General features: G+C 48.0%; 1 protein-coding gene across 6 annotated transcripts in view; it reads left to right on the top strand.

Annotated features, from left to right (window-relative positions):
• Window positions 1-20,398, top strand: part of NUP153 (nucleoporin 153) — a 630,217-nt gene that overhangs the window by 218,879 nt on the left and 390,940 nt on the right. For all 6 annotated transcript variants that reach the window (XM_069218389.1, XM_069218381.1, XM_069218361.1 and 3 more), the window contains one exon: window positions 5,529-5,573. In XM_069218389.1, coding sequence (XP_069074490.1) covers window positions 5,529-5,573 — 45 coding nt within the window. The remainder of the gene's footprint in view (window positions 1-5,528; window positions 5,574-20,398) is intronic.

Raw genomic sequence — 20,398 nt, forward strand, 5'->3', positions numbered from 1 at the left:
TCCACAGCTCCATGATGGCTTCACTGAAGACTAAGAAGTTTTGTTTTAAACCACTGAGCTCAATAAACCCATACTGATGCCAGTGTTGGATTTATTGAGAAATGCACCGAGAGGGCATCTTAGATGCCTGCTGTATTTCACCCAATCCTCTAGTATAAGGCTGACAGGTCTGTGCAAACCTGCCACTAACAGAGAAGTTTCTGACCCACTCCAGGGCCAGGGAGATTTACACCCTCCTGGATCAAGCCCCACTTTTGGTAGCAGGTCCTGCTGGAAAATTAGTAAACACCAGGTGGTGTGCCTACCCCGCTGTGACCACCCATAGGGTGCCCACAGCTGAGAGGAGGCACTCCTGACAGAATCCTCCATCTGCTTTTGAGGATGTTAGCCAAATAGTTATGAATGTGCCCCCGCCCCAAAGGGAGTGGGCATAGGAAGGGTGTAGACATCCTCAGGGACAGTAGCCATTGGCTACTATCCTCTGACCCCTTGTAACACCCCTAAATCTAGTATTTAGGGGCACCACTGAACCTTGCTCTTCAGATTCCTGGTGATCTGAGAAGGACTGAAGAGCCGCACCAGCAGAGAAGATTCCAGACAACTGATTTAGCCCCAGCACTACTGGCCTGATTGCAGCTTCAAGACTCCTGCTGCATCAAGAAGACTTGTCCTGTAGGACAAGTGACCTCTACACCTCCCCTCTTCCCCTGTGCTCTACAAACTCCCCCCCCCCCCCCCCCCCCGGTCTGCTCAACCGATGTTAACTGTAAGCAGACTAGGACAGGAGCACCCCTGTTCTTCATAGGCACCTATGTGTTTTGGGCCCTCCTTTGACCGGCCCTGTGTTGCTGGTGCTGTGGCTTTGGGGTATGCTCAGGAGACTGACTGTGTAAGTGCTTCACTTACCTGAGAAACCTAACCAAACTTAGCTCCCCTGGGAACTGTTGATTTTTGCAATGTTGACTTTTAAAATAGTTTGCCATTTTATCCAAAACTGTGTGTACCACAGTTTTAAAGCAGTCATATACTTACCTGTGTGAAGTACCTTGCATTTTATGTACTTACCTCAAATCTTGAATCTTGTGGTTTTAAAATAAATTAAGAAAATATATTTTTCTACATAAAACCTGTTGGCCTGGAGTTAGGTCTTTGAGTGTGTTCCTCATTATTGCCTGTGTGTGTACAACAAATGCTTAACACTACCCTCTGATAAGCCTACTGCTCGACCACACTACCACAAAATAGCGCATTAGTATTATCTGATTTTGCCACTATCAACCTCTAACGGGAACCCTTGGACTCTGCACACTCACTTTGAGATAGTATATACAGAGCCAACTTCCTACACCATCACTTCACTTACACCTGTTGGTTAGCTCCAGGCTTTAACCCTGGAAGAACCTTTCTATCAAATACATAAGGGTTCTCCATACCAGCCCTAAATGTCTCCCCGAAGTGGTATCCCAATTTCACGTCAACCAATGGATTGAGTTGCCGGTTTTTTACCGCAACCAGATTCTGCTGAGGAAAAAGCTCTTCATACACTAGTGGTAAAAGAGCCCTAATGTTCTATATAACTTGTTGCTTTTTCTCCTCCACTTAAAGGCAACCTTTTATATAAATGTGGCATAGTTAGATGGATAGTAAAAATGCATTGAAACTTTTTATGCTAAAGCCAAAAGACCTTTACCTGTTGCTCCCAGAGCGCAGTCTACTCAAAAAAAAAAAAAAGAGAGCATCCTTGGCTTTTCTAGGAAACATTCCCATAGCTGAAATTTGTAACGCAGCTACATGGTCCATACCTCACACCTTCACCAAACATTATGGTGTGGCTATTTTAGCATGCCAAAAAGCCGGTGTAGGTCAGGCAGTGCTTTATATTCCTTTTTCAAACAACTGCAATCCCAGCAGGTTAGCCTCTGAGGGGAATGGGGGCACATAGGCCTGCATTGGATTGTTACAGTGTAAACATCTGTTCGTGGCATGTAGTGCTTTAGAGCCGCATGCACTCACCCTCTTCCCCGGACACCTGTGGCTTTTAAAGATTATTCTACTCTTTCTCATGGACATCTCATAACTTAAACTTACTCTGCACTCTATTCTCACCCTCCCATGTTCATCTGACTGTCCTTGATTTTATTTTTTACGTGCCTTCTCAGAAGTTCAGCAATTTTTTTATTTTTTTTTTTATTTTTTTATTTTTTTAGTGCAACCGGTCAGTTGGCATAAATACCTGTTGTCAGCTTGGTGTACTTAGAGCCTGCCCATGGATTATTATTAGTTTGCTTTGTCACTCTTATTTGATTTCTTTTCATTCATGTTCGGGCTGTACTTGTTTGTCCCTCCCCTGGCGCATAAATTTATTACTTGTCTATTCACTTCTTTTGAAACATTGTTTCTTTTTGGTTAAACAATGAGATCACATTTTTTAGCTGTCTACCTTGTGTACCGCTCTTTCCATCCACAGCCCTACCTATTTTTGTGTGTTGCTTTCTTGCCCACATGCTTCAGCTCAACAGTTCCACATTCCTCTCTAGCCAGTGTGGTTCTCTTCTCCCACTGTGCATCACATTGCTATTGCTTGAATTGCTTCCTCTGCCCGGCCTCTTTGTTGCTTCCTCCTAAATGCACTTTTGCACTGCTATATATTTTTTAGTTACTGATTGAGCGCACCATCCTCTGGTCTGGGATCAGAGTTCTATTATATAATGACAGGCCGACACTTCAAAGTGCCTTTTGTAGGTCAAGCATGCAAGAACTTTGACCTGTTGTAAGTATTGCAGGATTTTAACCACGCCGACCTCATGCCCATCATGTTAATTTGTTCCTGGGCTTGTCTTTCAAAAGTCACTTGAAGCCATTGGTAAATCCTTTACGTTTGTCCCACCTTGAGGCTGTTTGCCACGCCCTGCAGACTGCCCCTGTTACATTGCTTATTGCACGATTGTCAATACACTTGGGCGAACTATTTCATTTGTCTCTCCCCTTCGTGCTGCATGGCGGCTGTGGCGTTCACAGCGCAAACAGGCATAACAGCATGAACTCAGCGGTATTGAAGCGCTGGTCTCATTGTTCAGTTACCTAATCAGTCATTTCTTGTGGCTCTCCCCCTAAAACACTTGAAATTGGTAAACACTTTATGATAAAACAGAAATCCTCAAAGCGAAAGCAGCTCTCGCGGCACAGCAGGAGAGCCAATACTGCAATATTCACTGCACTGGGGAAAACTCAACCCATAATGCTTTGCAGGACATTACTTTTACAAAACATTTTTACCCATAACTCCACCTGTGGTGGTCCTAGGACAATGGGATAACCACCAAAACGTTCAGCATGACGTGCTATTTCTTTTTACGTCATCTCTGGGTCCCTACAGTGTTAGTGCGGACCCCTGAGTAATAACCCCTCCAATCTTTCAGTGCCTTTATAAGTATTCTTATGGCTGGAACATTTGTTTTACAGCTGAGTAGATTGTAAGGGCCTTGTTTACAATATTATTGCTATAGGCATGATATTTCAGAAAATGTGTAAAGCACTATTCCTCTAGGGGCTACATTTATGGTTACGCTACATTATTTAATATAATTTTCTTTGTGTGGTCTAACTATATAGTTATTTGATCATGTTTCTTACAAATGTTATTTTCATTGTGGTGTTCTCTAGGGGCTGTACTAAGCATTAGTCATATCAACATACTAAAATATTTGGGGCACAGAAACTTGCCCCATAATACTTTGCAGGGCAGTACTTTGACAAAACATTTTTGCTCATAACTCAGCCTGTGGGGTCCTAGGACAATGGGACCACCAAAGGCTCAGCAAGACATGCTCTCTGTCTACAGCATCTCTGGGTCACCACACGGTTAGTGGAGGCTCCAAAATAATAACCCCTACCACATTCATTATATTTTAAGCTCTCATAGCTAGATTTTTTTTAACAGATGAGAGAAGTTGATTTATGGTCCTTGTTTATCATATCATTGCAATAGACTTGCTATCCTTGAAAATGTGTAATACACTATGTTCTCTAGGAGTTAAATATGTGGTTGCACTGCAGTACTTTCACATGTTTTTCATGGGGTTTTGCCCATTATGGGCTATTGATATTGTTACGTCAACATGTTTCTTTCAAATGATATTTTTGTTGTGTTTTGAGCTTTACAGTCTAATGTCAAAAGTTTATTTCTGATTAAGGTTTTTATGAAAAATGTATGATAATATCTCCTTACTACAGTTATGACCATGATTCAGGTCAACGTAATATCCTTATTACACTGACTAAGCACTCTTAATGTTTGGTTGAGCCTTTTAGTTTTTCTCCTCTGGCTGTCTTGTGTCTTTGTTTGGGAAATAGTGTTAGCCGGCATCTGTGATGGTGGGATGGTGATAGTGGTTATGTATTGGTATTAGCTTGGCTGATTTTAATTAGGATGCTAAATAGCAACATTTTCATTTTTTGCTGCAGCTAGATGAAGAAAGTTAATGGAAGTATTTTAGCTATATGCAGGGCCACTGGAATTATATGGCAGGAAAAGATCAAATAATGAGGCAGGGTTAACCAGTGTTATGTGCGAAGAAAATTCTAGTTATGAATTTACAATGCCAATAGCTCTAACTCAAGAAAACGCGAGACCTATTGCATTGCGAATGCTTTTTGGTTTTTTTTGTTCGTTAGCCATGCTGCACAACAGTGGGGATATATTAGAGGATCGCTAAAAACCATTGGCAAAGCCAATAGCTCTTAGGCCCGACGGTTTGACTTTGGTAAAGATTTTTACGTTATCTACCAAGGATATTAAAGTAGATGTGTTATGACTATTTGCATTCCGTTTTGCTGTTCTTGATATTAGGATTGCTGTCTGGTCTCATTATCTTGAAGACAATGCTTTTCATTGCGGATTAAATGTTGGCTGCAATTTCCTCAGTGGATACTTTGACGCTGCTCCATGCGGGATAGCTGTATTCATATAATTTCAAAGGGAAACTCAATATGCAAAGAAAATGCCTATTGAACCTTTTTTTTTTGTTTGTTTTTTGTTTACATTGGTTGCAGGCGGGGTCAGGAAATATGAGTAAACTTAGGTTAACATTACTGTCATCACTGTTACATGGGCAGTGTCCCCATACATAGTTGCACACTGAGAACAGTGGTAGATGTGGTGTGGTATGGTATGGAGGGCCACGGGAAAGCCAAAATTGACAGGTATCCTGTTGTATTAAAGACCAACTTGAATGGAGTTAACAGGAAGTCTCTTGGTGCATGCATTGTATTTCACCAGCTGTTTTTACAGCAGGTCAAAATGTTGAGCAACTCATGGCTGTTTTAGAGCCATGCACTTCACCGTGTGCCTCCTGTACTTACTCAGGCACCTCCACTTACTCCCTGCAAGTACTGGGTATTTAAGTAATTCAACTTTGAAAGTGTTAGAAGAAGTAATCAAGTTGTTTGCTTATGGAAGAAATATCTGTGTGTGGAACTATAAATGGTTATTTTCTGCTGTCTATAACATTTTTTTTTCATATAATCAGGATGCTAGAAGGATTCCATCTGCTACTTCGTCTCCGCTGGCTCTTGTAAGTTGAACATCATTTTACTGTTTTACTATTTTGACTGTGAGAAATGTAGTTGCTTGACCCACAACACTTGTACTGTAGCTCTCTAGATCTGGGTCTTTCATAGGTTCACATGCTTGAATCTTCCCCATCGTCTAGCTGGAAGACCCACAGTGCATGTGTTAAAGTAATCTATAAGGCTGAAAGAAAACTGTTTAGTAGTCTAGTTGTATCATTTAAAAAGAACCAAACTTCAAGCCTTTCGAACTTAAGCCCAGAGACCACACCTTGAAAGGCAACCATCTTTTAAATTTTTACAGCATGTCGTATAGGAAGGGATTCCCCTGAGGTCTGCTTATTCTCCTCACTGACATTTGGAATGTTTAACCTCCCATTTTACTGTTCCGTGAAGATTTCTTCATGTTTAGTGAAATTACCATCTAAAATCAGAAAATATCTGACATATATTTTTTTATATATATGCAACAGTTTGTCAACTAAAATCCTAAAGGGGAAAATGTTTTAGTTTGGCTACAGAAATTGAGTCTATTAATGCTTCTATCTTTTGACAAGGACTCTCTCTTCAAAACATTTTTTTTTTAAATAAATCAAAAGTTGGTACATTCTGTGGAGAAACAGCACAGTTATTTGCAATTGAAAATGTCTTCTTAAAATAAAATTAAAAAATTCAAGAGACAAAGGTCCTCTTTTAAAGGAAATAATCCACAGTGGGAAGTCAGGACCTAAACCAGCGTCTGATCCACTGTTGTGTAGCCATTTTAGCTATTGTTTTATGCACGTTTTTTTAGCAAACCAGGCCTGCCGCTGTGCACTTTTTATTCAGCTTGGTTATATTATTTTAACATTAGCCACATTTGCGGTCTGGTTTTATTTTCTCTAGCTGTTCCTCACCTATGTCAGCACTACGTTCTTAAACCAGACATTTCTTTCACTCTGTGCTTTTCTCAAGGCGGCAGTAAGATAGGTTGCCGGCAAAAGTGGTATGTTTTGTCTCTAATGTTCACAGAAACATACATACTCTTTCGTGGGGATCCTTTCTTGGAACATCAGATGTTTTATTATAAAAACACTACTTTGACCCATGTACTTTAGAGGGAGATCCCAGCCAGATGACCACAACTGTATGCTGATTGCTGATCGCTTTGCTAAAGCTGCTTATGTAGACTACAGGTCTCTTGCTCGGGTATGAGGGTTGATGTCTTCTCAGGGGGAACCTGAAGGGCAGAATTAGAGCTTAACATGCTGTGCTCTAACATAGCTTAGGTAGGAACTATCCCTATAGATCTTGGTGAAAGTATGGTGGCGTTATTCTTGTGTTACTCTCCTTGTCACAAATTTAATTTTATTGTCCTTCATCGTCCTAGTTCTTGCAATACATGCCTTATCTAATTTTTTTATCTAATCTTATTATCTGATTGTCTTTGCATGCCTGAGACTAATGTACCTGAGAGAGAAGGATGAGATCTGAGTGACCATGATGCCCCTGAGTAATCATGTATGTCATGCGCCTGGTTGCCCCAATCATCCCTGCTCTTGGGTGGAGATGAGGCACTGCTAGTTAGCCGGTGCAAACCCCGATTGGGCCGACAGGTGTCACATGGTGCGGGATCAGACTCAGTCCCCCGCAATGCCTCCTTGGCATGGTTACCCCCTGACTTTTTGCCTTTGCTGATGCTAAGTTATGATTTGAAAGTGTGCTGGGACCCTGCTAACCAGGCCCCAGCATCAGTGTTCTTTCCCTAAACTGTACCTTTGTCTCCACAATTGGCACAACCCTGGCATTCAGGTAAGTCCCTTGTAACTTGTACACCTGGTACCAAGGGCCCTGATGCCAGGGAAGTTCTCTAAGGGCTGCAGCATGTCTTAAGCCACCCTAGAGACCCCTCACTCAGCACATGCACACTGCTTCACAGATTTTGTGTGCTGGTGGTGAGAAAATGACTAAGTCGACATGGCACTCCCCTCAGAGTGCCATGCCAACCTCACACTGCCTGTGGCATAGGTAAGTCACCCCTCTAGCAGGCCTTGCATCCCTAAGGCAGGGTGCACTATACCACAGGTGAGGGCATATGTACATGAGCACTATGCCCCTACAGCGTATAAGCAAAACCTTAGACATTGTAAGTGCAGGGTAGCCATAAAAGTATATGGTCTGGGAGTTTGTCAGACACGAACTCCACAGTTCCATAATGGCTACACTGAATACTGGGAAGTTTGGTATCAAACTTCTCAGCACAATAAATGCACATTGATGCCAATGTGCAATGTATTGTGTAATACACCCAGAGGGCATCTTATTGATGCCCCCTGAAAACCTACCCGACTTCCAGTGTAGGCTGACTAGTTTTTGCCAGCCTGCCACAACCAGACGTTGGTGGCCAGGAACAAAGCCTGTACTGGGTGGAGGTGGTTCTCATCTCCCCCTGCAGGAACTGTAACGCCTGACAGTGAGCCTCAAAGCCTCAAAGGCTCCCCCCTTTGTTACAGCGCCACAGGGTATCCCAGCTAGTGGAGATGCACCCCCTCCGGCCACTGCCCCCACTTTTGGCGGCAAGGCTGGAGGAGATAATTAGGAAAACAAGGAGTCGTCACCCGCCAGTCAGGACAGCCCCTAAGGTGTCCTGAGCTGAGGTGACCCTTACTTTTAGAAATCCTCCATCTTGTGGATGGAGGATTCCCCCAAAAGGATTAGGGATGTGCCCCCCTCCCAGACCTAAACACCCCCCTAAATTCAGTATTTAGCGCCCCCCAGAACCTGAGAAACTAGATTCCTGCACCTTAACCAGAAAAAGGACTGCTGACCTGAAACCCTGCAGTGAAGACGGAGACAAATGCTTTGGCCCCAGCCCTACCGGCCTGTCTCCCAACTTCGAAGAAAACTGCTACAGCGACGCATCTGACAGGGTCCAGTGACCTCTGAAGCCTCAGAGGACTACCCTGCATCTAAAAGGACCAAGAAACTCCTGAGGACAGCAGCCCCGTTCCACGAAGACTGCAACTTTGCAACAAAGAGGCAACTTTTAAAGACCACACATTTCCCGCCGGAAGCGTGAGACTTTCCACTCTGCACCTGACGCCCCCGGCTCGACCTGCAGAAAACCAACACCACAGGGAGGACTCCCCGGCGACTGCAAACCAGTGAGTAGCCAGAGACGACCCCCCTGAACCCCCACAGCAACACCTGCAGAGAAAATCCAGAGGTTCCCCTGACCGCGACTGCCTGTAACAAGGGACCCGACGCCTGGAACCAACACTGCACCCGCAGCCCTCAGGACCGGAAAGAACAGAACTCCAGTGCAGGAGCGACCCTTTTCCTAGCCCAGGTGATGGCTACCCCGAGGAGCCTGCCTGCATAGTTGAAGAGACCCCCCGGGTCTCCCCATTAATTTCGACGCCTGTTTGCACTCTGCAACCGGCCGCCCCTGTGCCGCTGAGGGTGTACTTTCTGTGCCTGCTTTTGTTCTGAGCCCCCCCTCCCCAGTGCCCTACAAAACCCCCCTGGTCTGCCCCCCGAGGACGCGGGTACTTACCTGCTGGCAGGCTGGAACCAGGGCACCCCTGTTCTCCATTGAAGCCTATGTGTTTTGGGCACCTCTTTGGCCTCTGCAGCTGACCGGCCCTGAGCTGCTGGCGTGATAACTTTGAACCCTGTAAGTGTTTTATTACCTGTGAACTTAACATTTACTTACCTCCCCCAGGAACTGTTGATTTTTGCACTCTGTCCACTTTTAAAATAGCTTATTGCCATTTTTGTCAAAACTGTACATGATATTGTGATTATTCAAAGTTCCTAGAATACCTGAGTGAAATACCTTTCATTTGAAGTATTACTTGTAAATCTTGAACCTGTGGTTCTTAAAATAAACTAAGAAAATATATTTTTCTATATAAAAACTATTGGCTTGGAGTAAGTGTAGGAAGTTGGCTCTGTATGTGCTATTTCAAAGTAAGGAATAGCATGCACAGAGTCCAAGGGTTCCCCTTAGAGGTAAAATAGTGGTAAAAAGAGATAATACTAATGCTCTATTTTGTGGTAGTGTGGTCGAGCAGTAGGCTTATCCAAGGAGTAGTGTTAAGCATTTGTTGTACATACACATAGACAATAAATGAGGTACACACACTCAGAGACAAATCCAGCCAATGGGTTTTGTTATAGGAAAATATCTTTTCTTAGTTTATTTTAAGAACCACAGGTTCAAATGTAACATGTAATATCTTGTTTGAAAGGTATTGCAGGTAAGTACATTAGGAACTTTGAATCATTTCAATTGCATGTATACCTTTCAAGTTATTCACAAATAGCAATTTCAAAAGTGGACACTTAGTGCAATTTTCACAGTTCCTAGGGGAGGTAAGTTTTTGTTAGTTTTACCAGGTAAGTAAGACACTTACAGGGTTCAGTTCTTGGTCCAAGGTAGCCCACCGTTGCGGGTTCAGAGCAACCCCAAAGTCACCACACCAGCAGCTCAGGGCCGGTCAGGTGCAGAGTTCAAAGTGGTGCCCAAAACACATAGGCTAGAATGGAGAGAAGGGGGTGCCCCGGTTCCGGTCTGCTTGCAGGTAAGTACCCGCGTCTTCGGAGGGCAGACCAGGGGGGTTTTGTAGGGCACCGGGGGGGACACAAGACCACACAGAAATTTCACCCTCAGCAGCGCGGGGGCGGCCGGGTGCAGTGTAGAAACAAGCGTCGGGTTCGCAATGTTAGTCAATGAGAGATCAAGGGATCTCTTCAGCGCTGCAGGCAGGCAAGGGGGGGGCTTCCTCGGGGAAACCTCCACTTGGGCAAGGGAGAGGGACTCCTGGGGGTCACTTCTGCAGTGAAAGTCCGGTCCTTCAGGTCCTGGGGGCTGCGGGTGCAGGGTCTTTTCCAGGCGTCGGGACTTAGGTTTCAGAGAGTCGCGGTCAGGGGAAGCCTCGGGATTCCCTCTGCAGGCGGCGCTGTGGGGGCTCAGGGGGGACAGGTTTTGGTACTCAGTCGTAGAGTAGTCCGGGGGTCCTCCCTGAGGTGTTGGTTCTCCACCAGCCGAGTCGGGGTCGCCGGGTGCAGTGTTGCAAGTCTCACGCTTCTTGCAGGGAGATTGCAGGGTTCTTTAAAGCTGCTCCTTTGGATAAAGTTGCAGTCTTTTTGGAGCAGGTCCGCTGTCCTCGGGAGTTTCTTGTCGTCGTCGAAGCAGGGCAGTCCTCAGAGGATTCAGAGGTCGCTGGTCCCTTTGGAAGGCGTCGCTGGAGCAGAGTTCTTTGGAAGGCAGGAGACAGGCCGGTGAGTTTCTGGAGCCAAGGCAGTTGTTGTCTTCTGGTCTTCCTCTGCAGGGGTTTTCAGCTAGGCAGTCCTTCTTCTTGTTGTTGCAGGAATCTAATTTTCTAGGGTTCAGGGCAGCCCTTAAATACTAAATTTAAGGGCGTGTTTAGGTCTGGGGGGTTAGTAGCCAATGGCTACTAGCCCTGAGGGTGGGTACACCCTCTTTGTGCCTCCTCCCAAGGGGAGGGGGTCACAATCCTAACCCTATTGGGGGAATCCTCCATCTGCAAGATGGAGGATTTCTAAAAGTTAGTCACCTCAGCTCAGGACACCTTAGGGGCTGTCCTGACTGGCCAGTGACTCCTCCTTGTTGTTCTCATTATTTTCTCCGGCCTTGCCGCCAAAAGTGGGGGCCGGGGCCGGAGGGGGCGGGCAACTCCACTAGCTGGAGTGTCCTGCGGTGCTGTGACAAAGGGGTGAGCCTTTGAGGCTCACCGCCAGGTGTTACAGCTCCTGCCTGGGGAGGTGTTAGCATCTCCACCCAGTGCAGGCTTTGTTACTGGCCTCAGAGTGACAAAGGCACTCTCCCCATGGGGCCAGCAACATGTCTCTAGTGTGGCAGGCTGCTGGAACTAGTCAGCCTACACAGATAGTCGGTTAAGTTTCAGGGGGCACCTCTAAGTTGCCCTCTGGGGTGTATTGTGCAATAAAATGTACACTGGCATCAGTGTGCATTTATTGTGCTGAGAAGTTTGATACCAAACTTCCCAGTTTTCAGTGTAGCCATTATGGTGCTGTGGAGTTCGTGTTTGACAGACTCCCAGACCATATACTCTTATGGCTACCCTGCACTTACAATGTCTAAGGTTTTGTTTAGACACTGTAGGGGTACCATGCTCATGCACTGGTACCCTCACCTATGGTATAGTGCACCCTGCCTTAGGGCTGTAAGGCCTGCTAGAGGGGTGTCTTACCTATACTGCATAGGCAGTGAGAGGCTGGCATGGCACCCTGAGGGGAGTGCCATGTCGACTTACTCGTTTTGTCCTCACTAGCACACACAAGCTGGCAAGCAGTGTGTCTGTGCTGAGTGAGAGGTCTCCAGGGTGGCATAAGACATGCTGCAGCCCTTAGAGACCTTCCTTGGCATCAGGGCCCTTGGTACTAGAAGTACCAGTTACAAGGGACTTATCTGGATGCCAGGGTCTGCCAATTGTGGATACAAAAGTACAGGTTAGGGAAAGAACACTGGTGCTGGGGCCTGGTTAGCAGGCCTCAGCACACTTTCAATTGTAAACATAGCATCAGCAAAGGCAAAAAGTCAGGGGGCAACCATGCCAAGGAGGCATTTCCTTACACAACCCCCCCCCAAACGAAAGAGGATGAGACTAACCTTTCCCAAGAGAGTCTTCATTTTCTAAGTGGAAGAACCTGGAAAGGCCATCTGCATTGGCATGGGCAGTCCCAGGTCTGTGTTCCACTATAAAGTCCATTCCCTGTAGGGAGATGGACCACCTCAACAGTTTAGGATTTTCACCTTTCATTTGCATCAGCCATTTGAGAGGTCTGTGGTCAGTTTGAACTAGGAAGTGAGTCCCAAAGAGGTATGGTCTCAGCTTCTTCAGGGACCAACCCACAGCAAAGGCCTCCCTCTCAATGGCACTCCAACGCTGCTCCCTGGGGAGTAACCTCCTGCTAATGAAAGCAACAGGCTGGTCAAGGCCATCATCATTTGTTTGGGACAAAACTGCCCCTATCCCATGTTCAGAGGCATCTGTCTGCACAATGAACTGCTTAGAATAATCTGGAGCTTTTAGAACTGGTGCTGAGCACATTGCTTGTTTCAGGGTGTCAAAGGCCTGTTGGCATTCCACAGTCCAGTTCACTTTCTTGGGCATTTTCTTGGAGGTGAGTTCAGTGAGGGCTGTCACAATGGATCCATATCCCTTCACAAACCTCCTGTAATACCCAGTCAAGCCAAGGAATGCCCTGACTTGAGTCTGGGTTTTTGGAGCTACCCAGTCCAGAATAGTCTGGATCTTGGGTTGGAGTGGCTGAACTTGGCCTCCACCTACAAGGTGGCCCAAGTAAACCACAGTTCCCTGCCCTATCTGGCATTTGGATGCCTTGATAGAGAGGCCTGCAGATTGCAGAGCCTTCAAAACCTTCTTCAGGTGGACCAGGTGATCCTGCCAGGTGGAGCTAAAGACAGCAATATCATCAAGATAAGCTGTGCTAAAGGACTCCAAGCCAGCAAGGACTTGATTCACCAACCTTTGGAAGGTGGCAGGGGCATTCTTTAAACCAAAGGGCATAACAGTAAACTGATAATGCCCATCAGGTGTGGAGAATGCTGTTTTCTCTTTGGCTCCAGGTGCCATTTTTATTTGCCAGTACCCTGCTGTCAAGTCAAAGGTACTTAAGAATCTGGCAGCACCTAATTTATCTATGAGCTCATCAGCTCTAGGGATTGGATGAGCATCTGTCTTGGTGACAGAATTGAGCCCTCTGTAATCCACACAAAACCTCATCTCTTTCTTTCCATCTTTGGTGTGAGGTTTGGGGACTAAGACCACTGGGCTAGCCCAGGGGCTGTCAGAGCGCTCAATTACTCCCAATTCTAGCATCTTGTGGACTTCCACCTTGATGCTTTCCTTAACATGGTCAGACTGTCTAAAGATTTTGTTTTTGACAGGCATGCTGTCTCCTGTGTCCACATCATGGGTACACAGGTGTGTCTGACCAGGGGTTAAGGAGAAGAGTTCAGGAAACTGTTGTAGGACTCTCCTACAATCAGCTTGCTGTTGGCCAGAGAGGGTGTCTGAGTAGATCACTCCATCTACTGAGCCATCTTTTGGGTCTGACAGAAGATCAGGGAGAGGTTCACTCTCTGCCTCCTGATCCTCATCTGTTACCATCAACAGATTCACATCAGCCCTGTCATGGAAGAGCTTAAGGCGGTTCAAATGGATCACCCTCTTGGGGCTCCTGCTTGTGCCCAGGTCCACCAGGTAGGTGACCTGACTCTTCCTTTCTAGCACTGGGTAAGGGCCACTCCATTTGTCCTGGAGTGCCCTGGGAGCCACAGGCTCCAGAACCCAGACTTTCTGCCCTGGTTGGAACTCAACCAGTGCAGCCTTTTGGTCATACCAAAACTTCTGGAGCTGTTGGCTGGCCTCAAGGTTTTTGGTTGCCTTTTCCATGTACTCTGCCATTCTAGAGCGAAGGCCAAGTACATAGTCCACTATGTCTTGTTTAGGCTCATGAAGAGGTCTCTCCCAGCCTTCTTTAACAAGAGCAAGTGGTCCCCTTACAGGGTGACCAAACAGAAGTTCAAAGGGTGAGAATCCTACTCCCTTCTGTGGCACCTCTCTGTAAGCAAAAAGCAGACATGGCAAGAGGACATCCCATCTCCTTTTGAGTTTTTCTGGGAGCCCCATGATCATGCCTTTTAACGTCTTGTTGAATCTCTCAACCAAGCCATTAGTTTGTGGATGGTATGGTGTAGTGAATTTGTAAGTCACTCCACACTCATTCCACATGTGTTTTAGGTATGCTGACATGAAGTTGGTACCTCTGTCAGACACCACCTCCTTAGGGAAACCCACTCTGGTAAAGATACCAATGAGGGCCTTGGCTACTGCAGGGGCAGTAGTCGACCTAAGGGGAATAGCTTCAGGATACCTAGTAGCATGATCCACTACTACTAGGATGTACATATTTCCTTAGGCTGTGGGAGGTTCCAGTGGACCAACTATGTCCACACCCACTCTTTCAAAGGGGACCCCCACCACTGGAAGTGGAATGAGGGGGGCCTTTGGGTGCCCACCTGTCTTACCACTGGATTGACAGGTGGGGCAGGAGAGGCAAAACTCCTTAACCTTCTGGGACATATTGGGCCAGTAGAAGTGGTTGACTAACCTCTCCCACGTCTTGGTTTGTCCCAAATGCCCAGCAAGGGGAATATCATGGGCTAAGGTCAGAATAAACTCTCTGAACGACTGAGGCACTACCACTCTCCTAGTGGCACCAGGTTTGGGGTCTCTGGCCTCAGTGTACAGGAGTCCATCTTCCCAATAGACCCTATGTGTTCCATTTTTCTTGCCCTTGGACTCTTCAGCAGCTTGCTGCCTAAGGCCTTCAAGAGAGGGACAGGTTTCTGATGGATACAACTACCTGTGGATTCCTCACCTCATGAATACTCCCATGGCGCCAGCATTCAACGGAAATCTTCTTACTAGTCTCTGCACGTCGACGAGGACGTCACTGTCTCGCACGCGACGCCGTCTGACGTCATACAGGCAATAAGAGGTCCTCGACGACGTGCGGACGTCAGTTCCCTTTTTTCCGTGCATTCGAAACGGTTTTCTTCGAGGGAGCAACTGTTACTCTTGCGGTTACAGTGTATATCTTGCTGCGTACTTCTTCTCTGTGGAAATAATGTCGCAGAGAAAGTCTGTATTTAAGCCTTGTCGTGAGTGTGGAGGCAAGATGTCGGTGACGGATCCTCATTCCGATTGCCTTTGGTGTTTGAGCTCCGACCACGACGTCTCGACTTGTGATTCGTGTCAGCACATGAATCCGAAGGCCATTAAAGAACGCGAGGCGAAGCTGTTTATGGCCAAGTCAAAGGAGAAGCATCACAAGAAAAAGTCTTCTCCAAGACATCGGCGTCATCGAGACTCCCGGCGCCGTAGAGAATCTCGGCGTCATTCAAGGGAGGCTCGTTCCAGGTCTCCGGATCGGCGCCGGAGGACATGGGAGGTCAGCCCCACGGTGACGCCGCATCCTTCGACGCCGTTGCTCTCTCCGACGTCTCCAACTTCGCCTGGACAGGCGTCGGTGATTGAGGTATTGGAGCCTCAGGTGTTTTCTCCGGCGCAGACGCCGAGGCCGGCGTCGGGGTCGCCTCCGAGTCAGGCACCCCAGTATCCGGCTTTTCCCACCCCTGGAGCCGATAGTTCCGCATTCTTGAATGCGATGTATGCCATCTTCCAACAGATGGCTCCAGGGGGTGCTCCGGCTGGGCCTTTGGCCTTTTCTTTGGGTGATCCTGCGCCTCTTCGGCCGGCACCCTTTATGCCCTTTCTCCCGTTTGGGAACGTGGGCTCGGCGCCACTGTCGGCGCCGGTGGCCGCTCCGACGGCTTCGGAGGGATTGGCCCCAGGGATTTCCATCCCGTCGACGTCGAGATTTCGGCCTGTGACTCCGGTGGGTCCATCCGTTTCATCTGCTCTTCAGTCGGCGCCGAAGTTACCTGTGGCGCCGGATGCGGCGTCGGTGGCTTCGGAAGATCGGCGCCGATCTCCGACTTCGGCGGAGGTGTTGTCGACTCCGCGGATTGAGCAACGACTGCATTCAAGGAGGCGTGCTCTCCGGGTACTAGAGGAGCAGGAGTACCAACGAGCCCTAGAGGAAGGAGAGCTAGAGGACTCGGGTGATGGGCTGCGTGGACTGGAGTCGGCCAGTGGGCTGGACACTTCCCCTGAGTGGGACCTTTCGTCCCCGGGGGAATATACCGAGGAAGCTGCTTCCTTTCATACAGTGGTACGGAAGGCAGCTAGTTTTTTGGACCTGCCTTTGCCGGTGGTGGAGGCGAAACAAAACCTTTTGACAGAGGTGTTGCATCCGGCCTCAGCCGCGGCGGAGCCTCTATTACCTTTTAATGACGCTCTGCTGGATCCGGTTTTAGAGGTGTGGAAGAAGCCGGCATCTTCCCCAGCAGTTCACAGAGCCGTGGCCAGGAGGTATCGGACGGCTCCAACTGATCCTGGTTTCCTATCTAGGCACCCTACGCCGGAGAGCTTGGTTGTGCAGGCCTCCTGTTCGTCCAAATCAGCGCCTGGTTCTTTCCCGACGGTGCCTGGGGACAGAGACTCAAAAAAGCTAGAGGCGCAGTCGAAGAAGATTTTTTCGTCCTGCAGTCTGGCGTTAAAAGCCACTAATGCGACCTGTATCCTGGGGAGGTATATTCATGCTCTGATGGATGACATCTCCTCTTTGTTTACAGAGCTTCCCCAGGGTCTTTTGGATCTTGTCTCTGATGCCCAGGCTGCTGCGACCCAAATTATCCAGACGGGACTGGATACCACCGACTCGGTAGCCAGAGCAATGGGCACAACTGTGGTGGAAAGGAGACAGGCCTGGCTACGTAACTCGGGCTTTTCGGCAGATGTACAGTCCACATTGTTGGATCTCCCGTTTGATGGGGACAAACTGTTTGGGGCTAAGGCTGATTCGGCCTTGGAGCGTTTTAAGGAGAGCAGGGCCACGGCTAAGTCGTTGGGACTCCAAGCTCCTTCTTCCACGGCCTCTTCCAGATTCTTCAGGAGGTTTCGTGGATTTGGGCGTGGCTCTTCCTCCTCTTCCTTTCGGGGAAGATATCAGCAACCTGCCTCTTCCCACCCCTATAGATCTTTTAGGGGGAGGGGTAGGGTCCGCACCAGGGGAGCCTCTCAGCAGCACTCTGCCTCTTCCTCATCCTCTGGCGGGGTGCAGCAGGGGAAGCAGCCTTAGGCTTCCACCATTTCCCACTCACTCCTCTCCTGTAGGGGGAAGATTACAGCATTTTCTCACCAAATGGGAGACTGTTACGTCGGACACTTGGGTTCTCAGTGTTGTGGGAAAAGGCTACACCCTTCCCTTTCGGGAGTTTCCGCCCCTCATCCCGCCCCGCCCTTCGTATTGTTCACAAGAACACCTCCTGTTGCTAGAACAGGAGGTAGAAGTCCTCCTTTTAAAGGGCGCGGTGGAGTTGGTCCCGGAGCAGGAAAGGGGTCAAGGAGTTTACTCAAAGTATTTCCTGATTCCCAAGAAGGATGGTCGTTTGAGACCAATTCTGGACCTGAGGATCTTGAATTGGTTCCTCAAGCAGGAAAAGTTCAAGATGCTGACCCTAGCACAGGTGCTTTTGGCATTGAACATGGAAGACTGGATGGTGTCTGTCGACTTGCAGGATGCTTACTTTCATATCCCGATACTCAAGTCACACAGGAAGTATCTCCGGTTTGTGGTGGGATCGCAACACTACCAGTTTGCGGTCCTTCCGTTTGGTCTTACTTCAGCACCTCGAGTCTTCACGAAGGTGATGTCGGTGGTTGCGGCAGAGCTCAGAAGGAAGGGGATAGCAGTATTCCCTTACTTGGACGATTGGTTGATCAAAGCCAAGTCCCCGGAGCTTGTGTTGCGTCATCTGCAGTCAACAACCCAGTTGTTGTTCGACCTGGGCTTTTCGGTGAACGAGCCCAAATCTCACCTGGAGCCCTCTCAGCGCCTCCTGTTCATAGGGGCAGTACTGGATACGACATTGGGTCGGGCCTTTCCTCCGCCTCAGCGGATTCAAGATATTCAGGATTTGGTTCCAATGTTTCGAAATGGAGCGGTAGTTCCAGTCCTCAAGGTCCTTCGTCTGCTCGGTCTTTTTGCCTCCTGCATTCTGTTGGTCACGCATGCTCGCTGGCACATGAGGGCTCTTCAGTGGTGCCTCCGAAGGCAGTGGTCTCAACACAGAGGGGATCTAGAGGGTACTGTCAAGATCTCCAGAGATGCTGCTGTGGATTTGAAGTGGTGGATTGCAAGCAACAATCTTTCACAAGGAAAACCGTTCCAGCAGTCGCCACCAGTGGCCACAGTCATAACGGATGCTTCCACTCTAGGGTGGGGAGCTCATCTGGGGGATCTGGAGATCAAAGGTCTTTGGTCTCCAGAGGAACAGATTTTTCACATCAATCTGTTAGAGTTACGGGCTGTACGTCTGGCTCTCAAGGCCTTCCTCCCTTCCCTTCGTGGTCAGTCGGTACAGGTCCTAACGGACAATACTACCACGATGTGGTACATAAACAAGCAGGGAGGAGTGGGGTCGTACCTTCTCTGCAGAGAAGCTCTTCGACTATGGTCCTGGGCAAAGGACCATCGGATTTGCTTGATAGCAAACCATCTGGCCGGAGTCTTGAACGTGCGTGCGGACAGTCTCAGTCGCCACTTCTCGGCAGACCACGAGTGGCGTCTCCATCCAGATCAAGTCCGTTTAATCTTCCAGAAGTGGGGGTTTCCTCGGGTAGATCTGTTCGCCACTCGAGAGAACGCGCATTGTCCGTTGTTCTGCAGCCTTCAGTATCCGATGCAGGAAGCGTTGGGGGACGCGTTTCAAATGACCTGGTGCGGCCAGTTGCTTTACGCGTTTCCTCCCATACCCTTGATTCCTCGAGTATTGAGGAAGATTCGCCAAGACCGGGCTCTAGTAATCGTAATAGCTCCGGATTGGCCAAGGAGGGTGTGGTACTCCGACCTTCTCCAACTCTCAACGTGCCCGCCGCTCCGTCTCCCTTTCAGGGCAGACCTCCTCTCGCAGTCGCAGGGGCAGGTTCTACACCCCAACCTCCAGAGTCTGCACCTACATGCCTGGAGATTGAACGGGGCAACCTGAGTTCCTTCTCTCTCCCGCCTGAGGTAGTGGATGTTATATTAGCGGCCAGGCGACACTCCACTAAATCTATCTACGCTAATAGGTGGTCTAAATTTGTTGCGTGGTGTGGAGAGAGGCAGATTGATCCTTTACAAGCTCATCTATCGGACGTTTTGTCTTTTGCTCTATCTCTGGCGCAGAAAGGTTGTGCAGTGGCTACCATTAAAGGTTATCGGCCTTGTCAGCCTTCATATGTCTTCCAGACCAACCATCTTTATTTAAATCCCCTATTGTTATCAGATTCTTGAAAGGTCTTCTAAATCAATATCCTTCAAAGCCATTCGTTATGCCGCAATGGGATTTGTCCTTAGTCCTGACTTTCCTTATGGGGTCCCCTTTTGAACCTATGCATTCTTGCCCCTTGAGGTATTTGTTTTTAAAAACAGTCTTCCTGATAGCTAGAACATCAGCAAGGAGAGTGAGTGAGTTGCAGGCCTTATCAGTAAAACCCCCTTATACAACTTTTTATGGGGATAAGGTGGTGTTGAGGACCAAGGCTGCTTTCCTCCCGAAGGTTGTTTCACCCTTCCATTTGGCTCAGGCAATTACTTTGTCCACGTTCTATCCTCCGCCTCATCCTTCCAAAGAGGAAGAAAGACTGCACCGTCTGGATCCAAAGAGAGCGTTGAGCTTCTTTATCGATAGAACAAAGGATTTCAGGCTGGAGGATCAGCTGTTTATTGGATACGTGGGCAAGAGGAGAGGAAAGGCAGTCCACAAGAGAACACTATCCAGGTGGGTTGTTCTTTGCATTAAAATATGTTACTCTTTGGCAAAGAAGGATCCTCCTGAGGGCATTAGAGCTCATTCCACCAGAGCTAAGTCGGCCACTTCGGCCTTAGCCAGAGGTGTTCCTGTGGTCGACATCTGCAAGGCCGCAACTTGGTCGTCCCTTCACACTTTTGCAAAACATTACTGTTTAGATTCTGAGGTTAGAAGGGACGGCCATTTTGCACGGTCAGTGCTGCAGGATTTCTTGGTTTGACCATTTAGGCACCCACCGCTGGGCGTGGTACTGCTTTGGGACTCTATTCATGAGGTGAGGAATCCACAGGTAGTTGTATCCATCAGAAGAACGAGTTACTTACCTTCGGTAACGACTTTTCTGGTGGATACGTTAGC

Source organism: Pleurodeles waltl, chromosome 2_1 (assembly GCF_031143425.1).
Source record: "Pleurodeles waltl isolate 20211129_DDA chromosome 2_1, aPleWal1.hap1.20221129, whole genome shotgun sequence".
NCBI lineage: Eukaryota > Metazoa > Chordata > Amphibia > Caudata > Salamandridae > Pleurodeles > Pleurodeles waltl.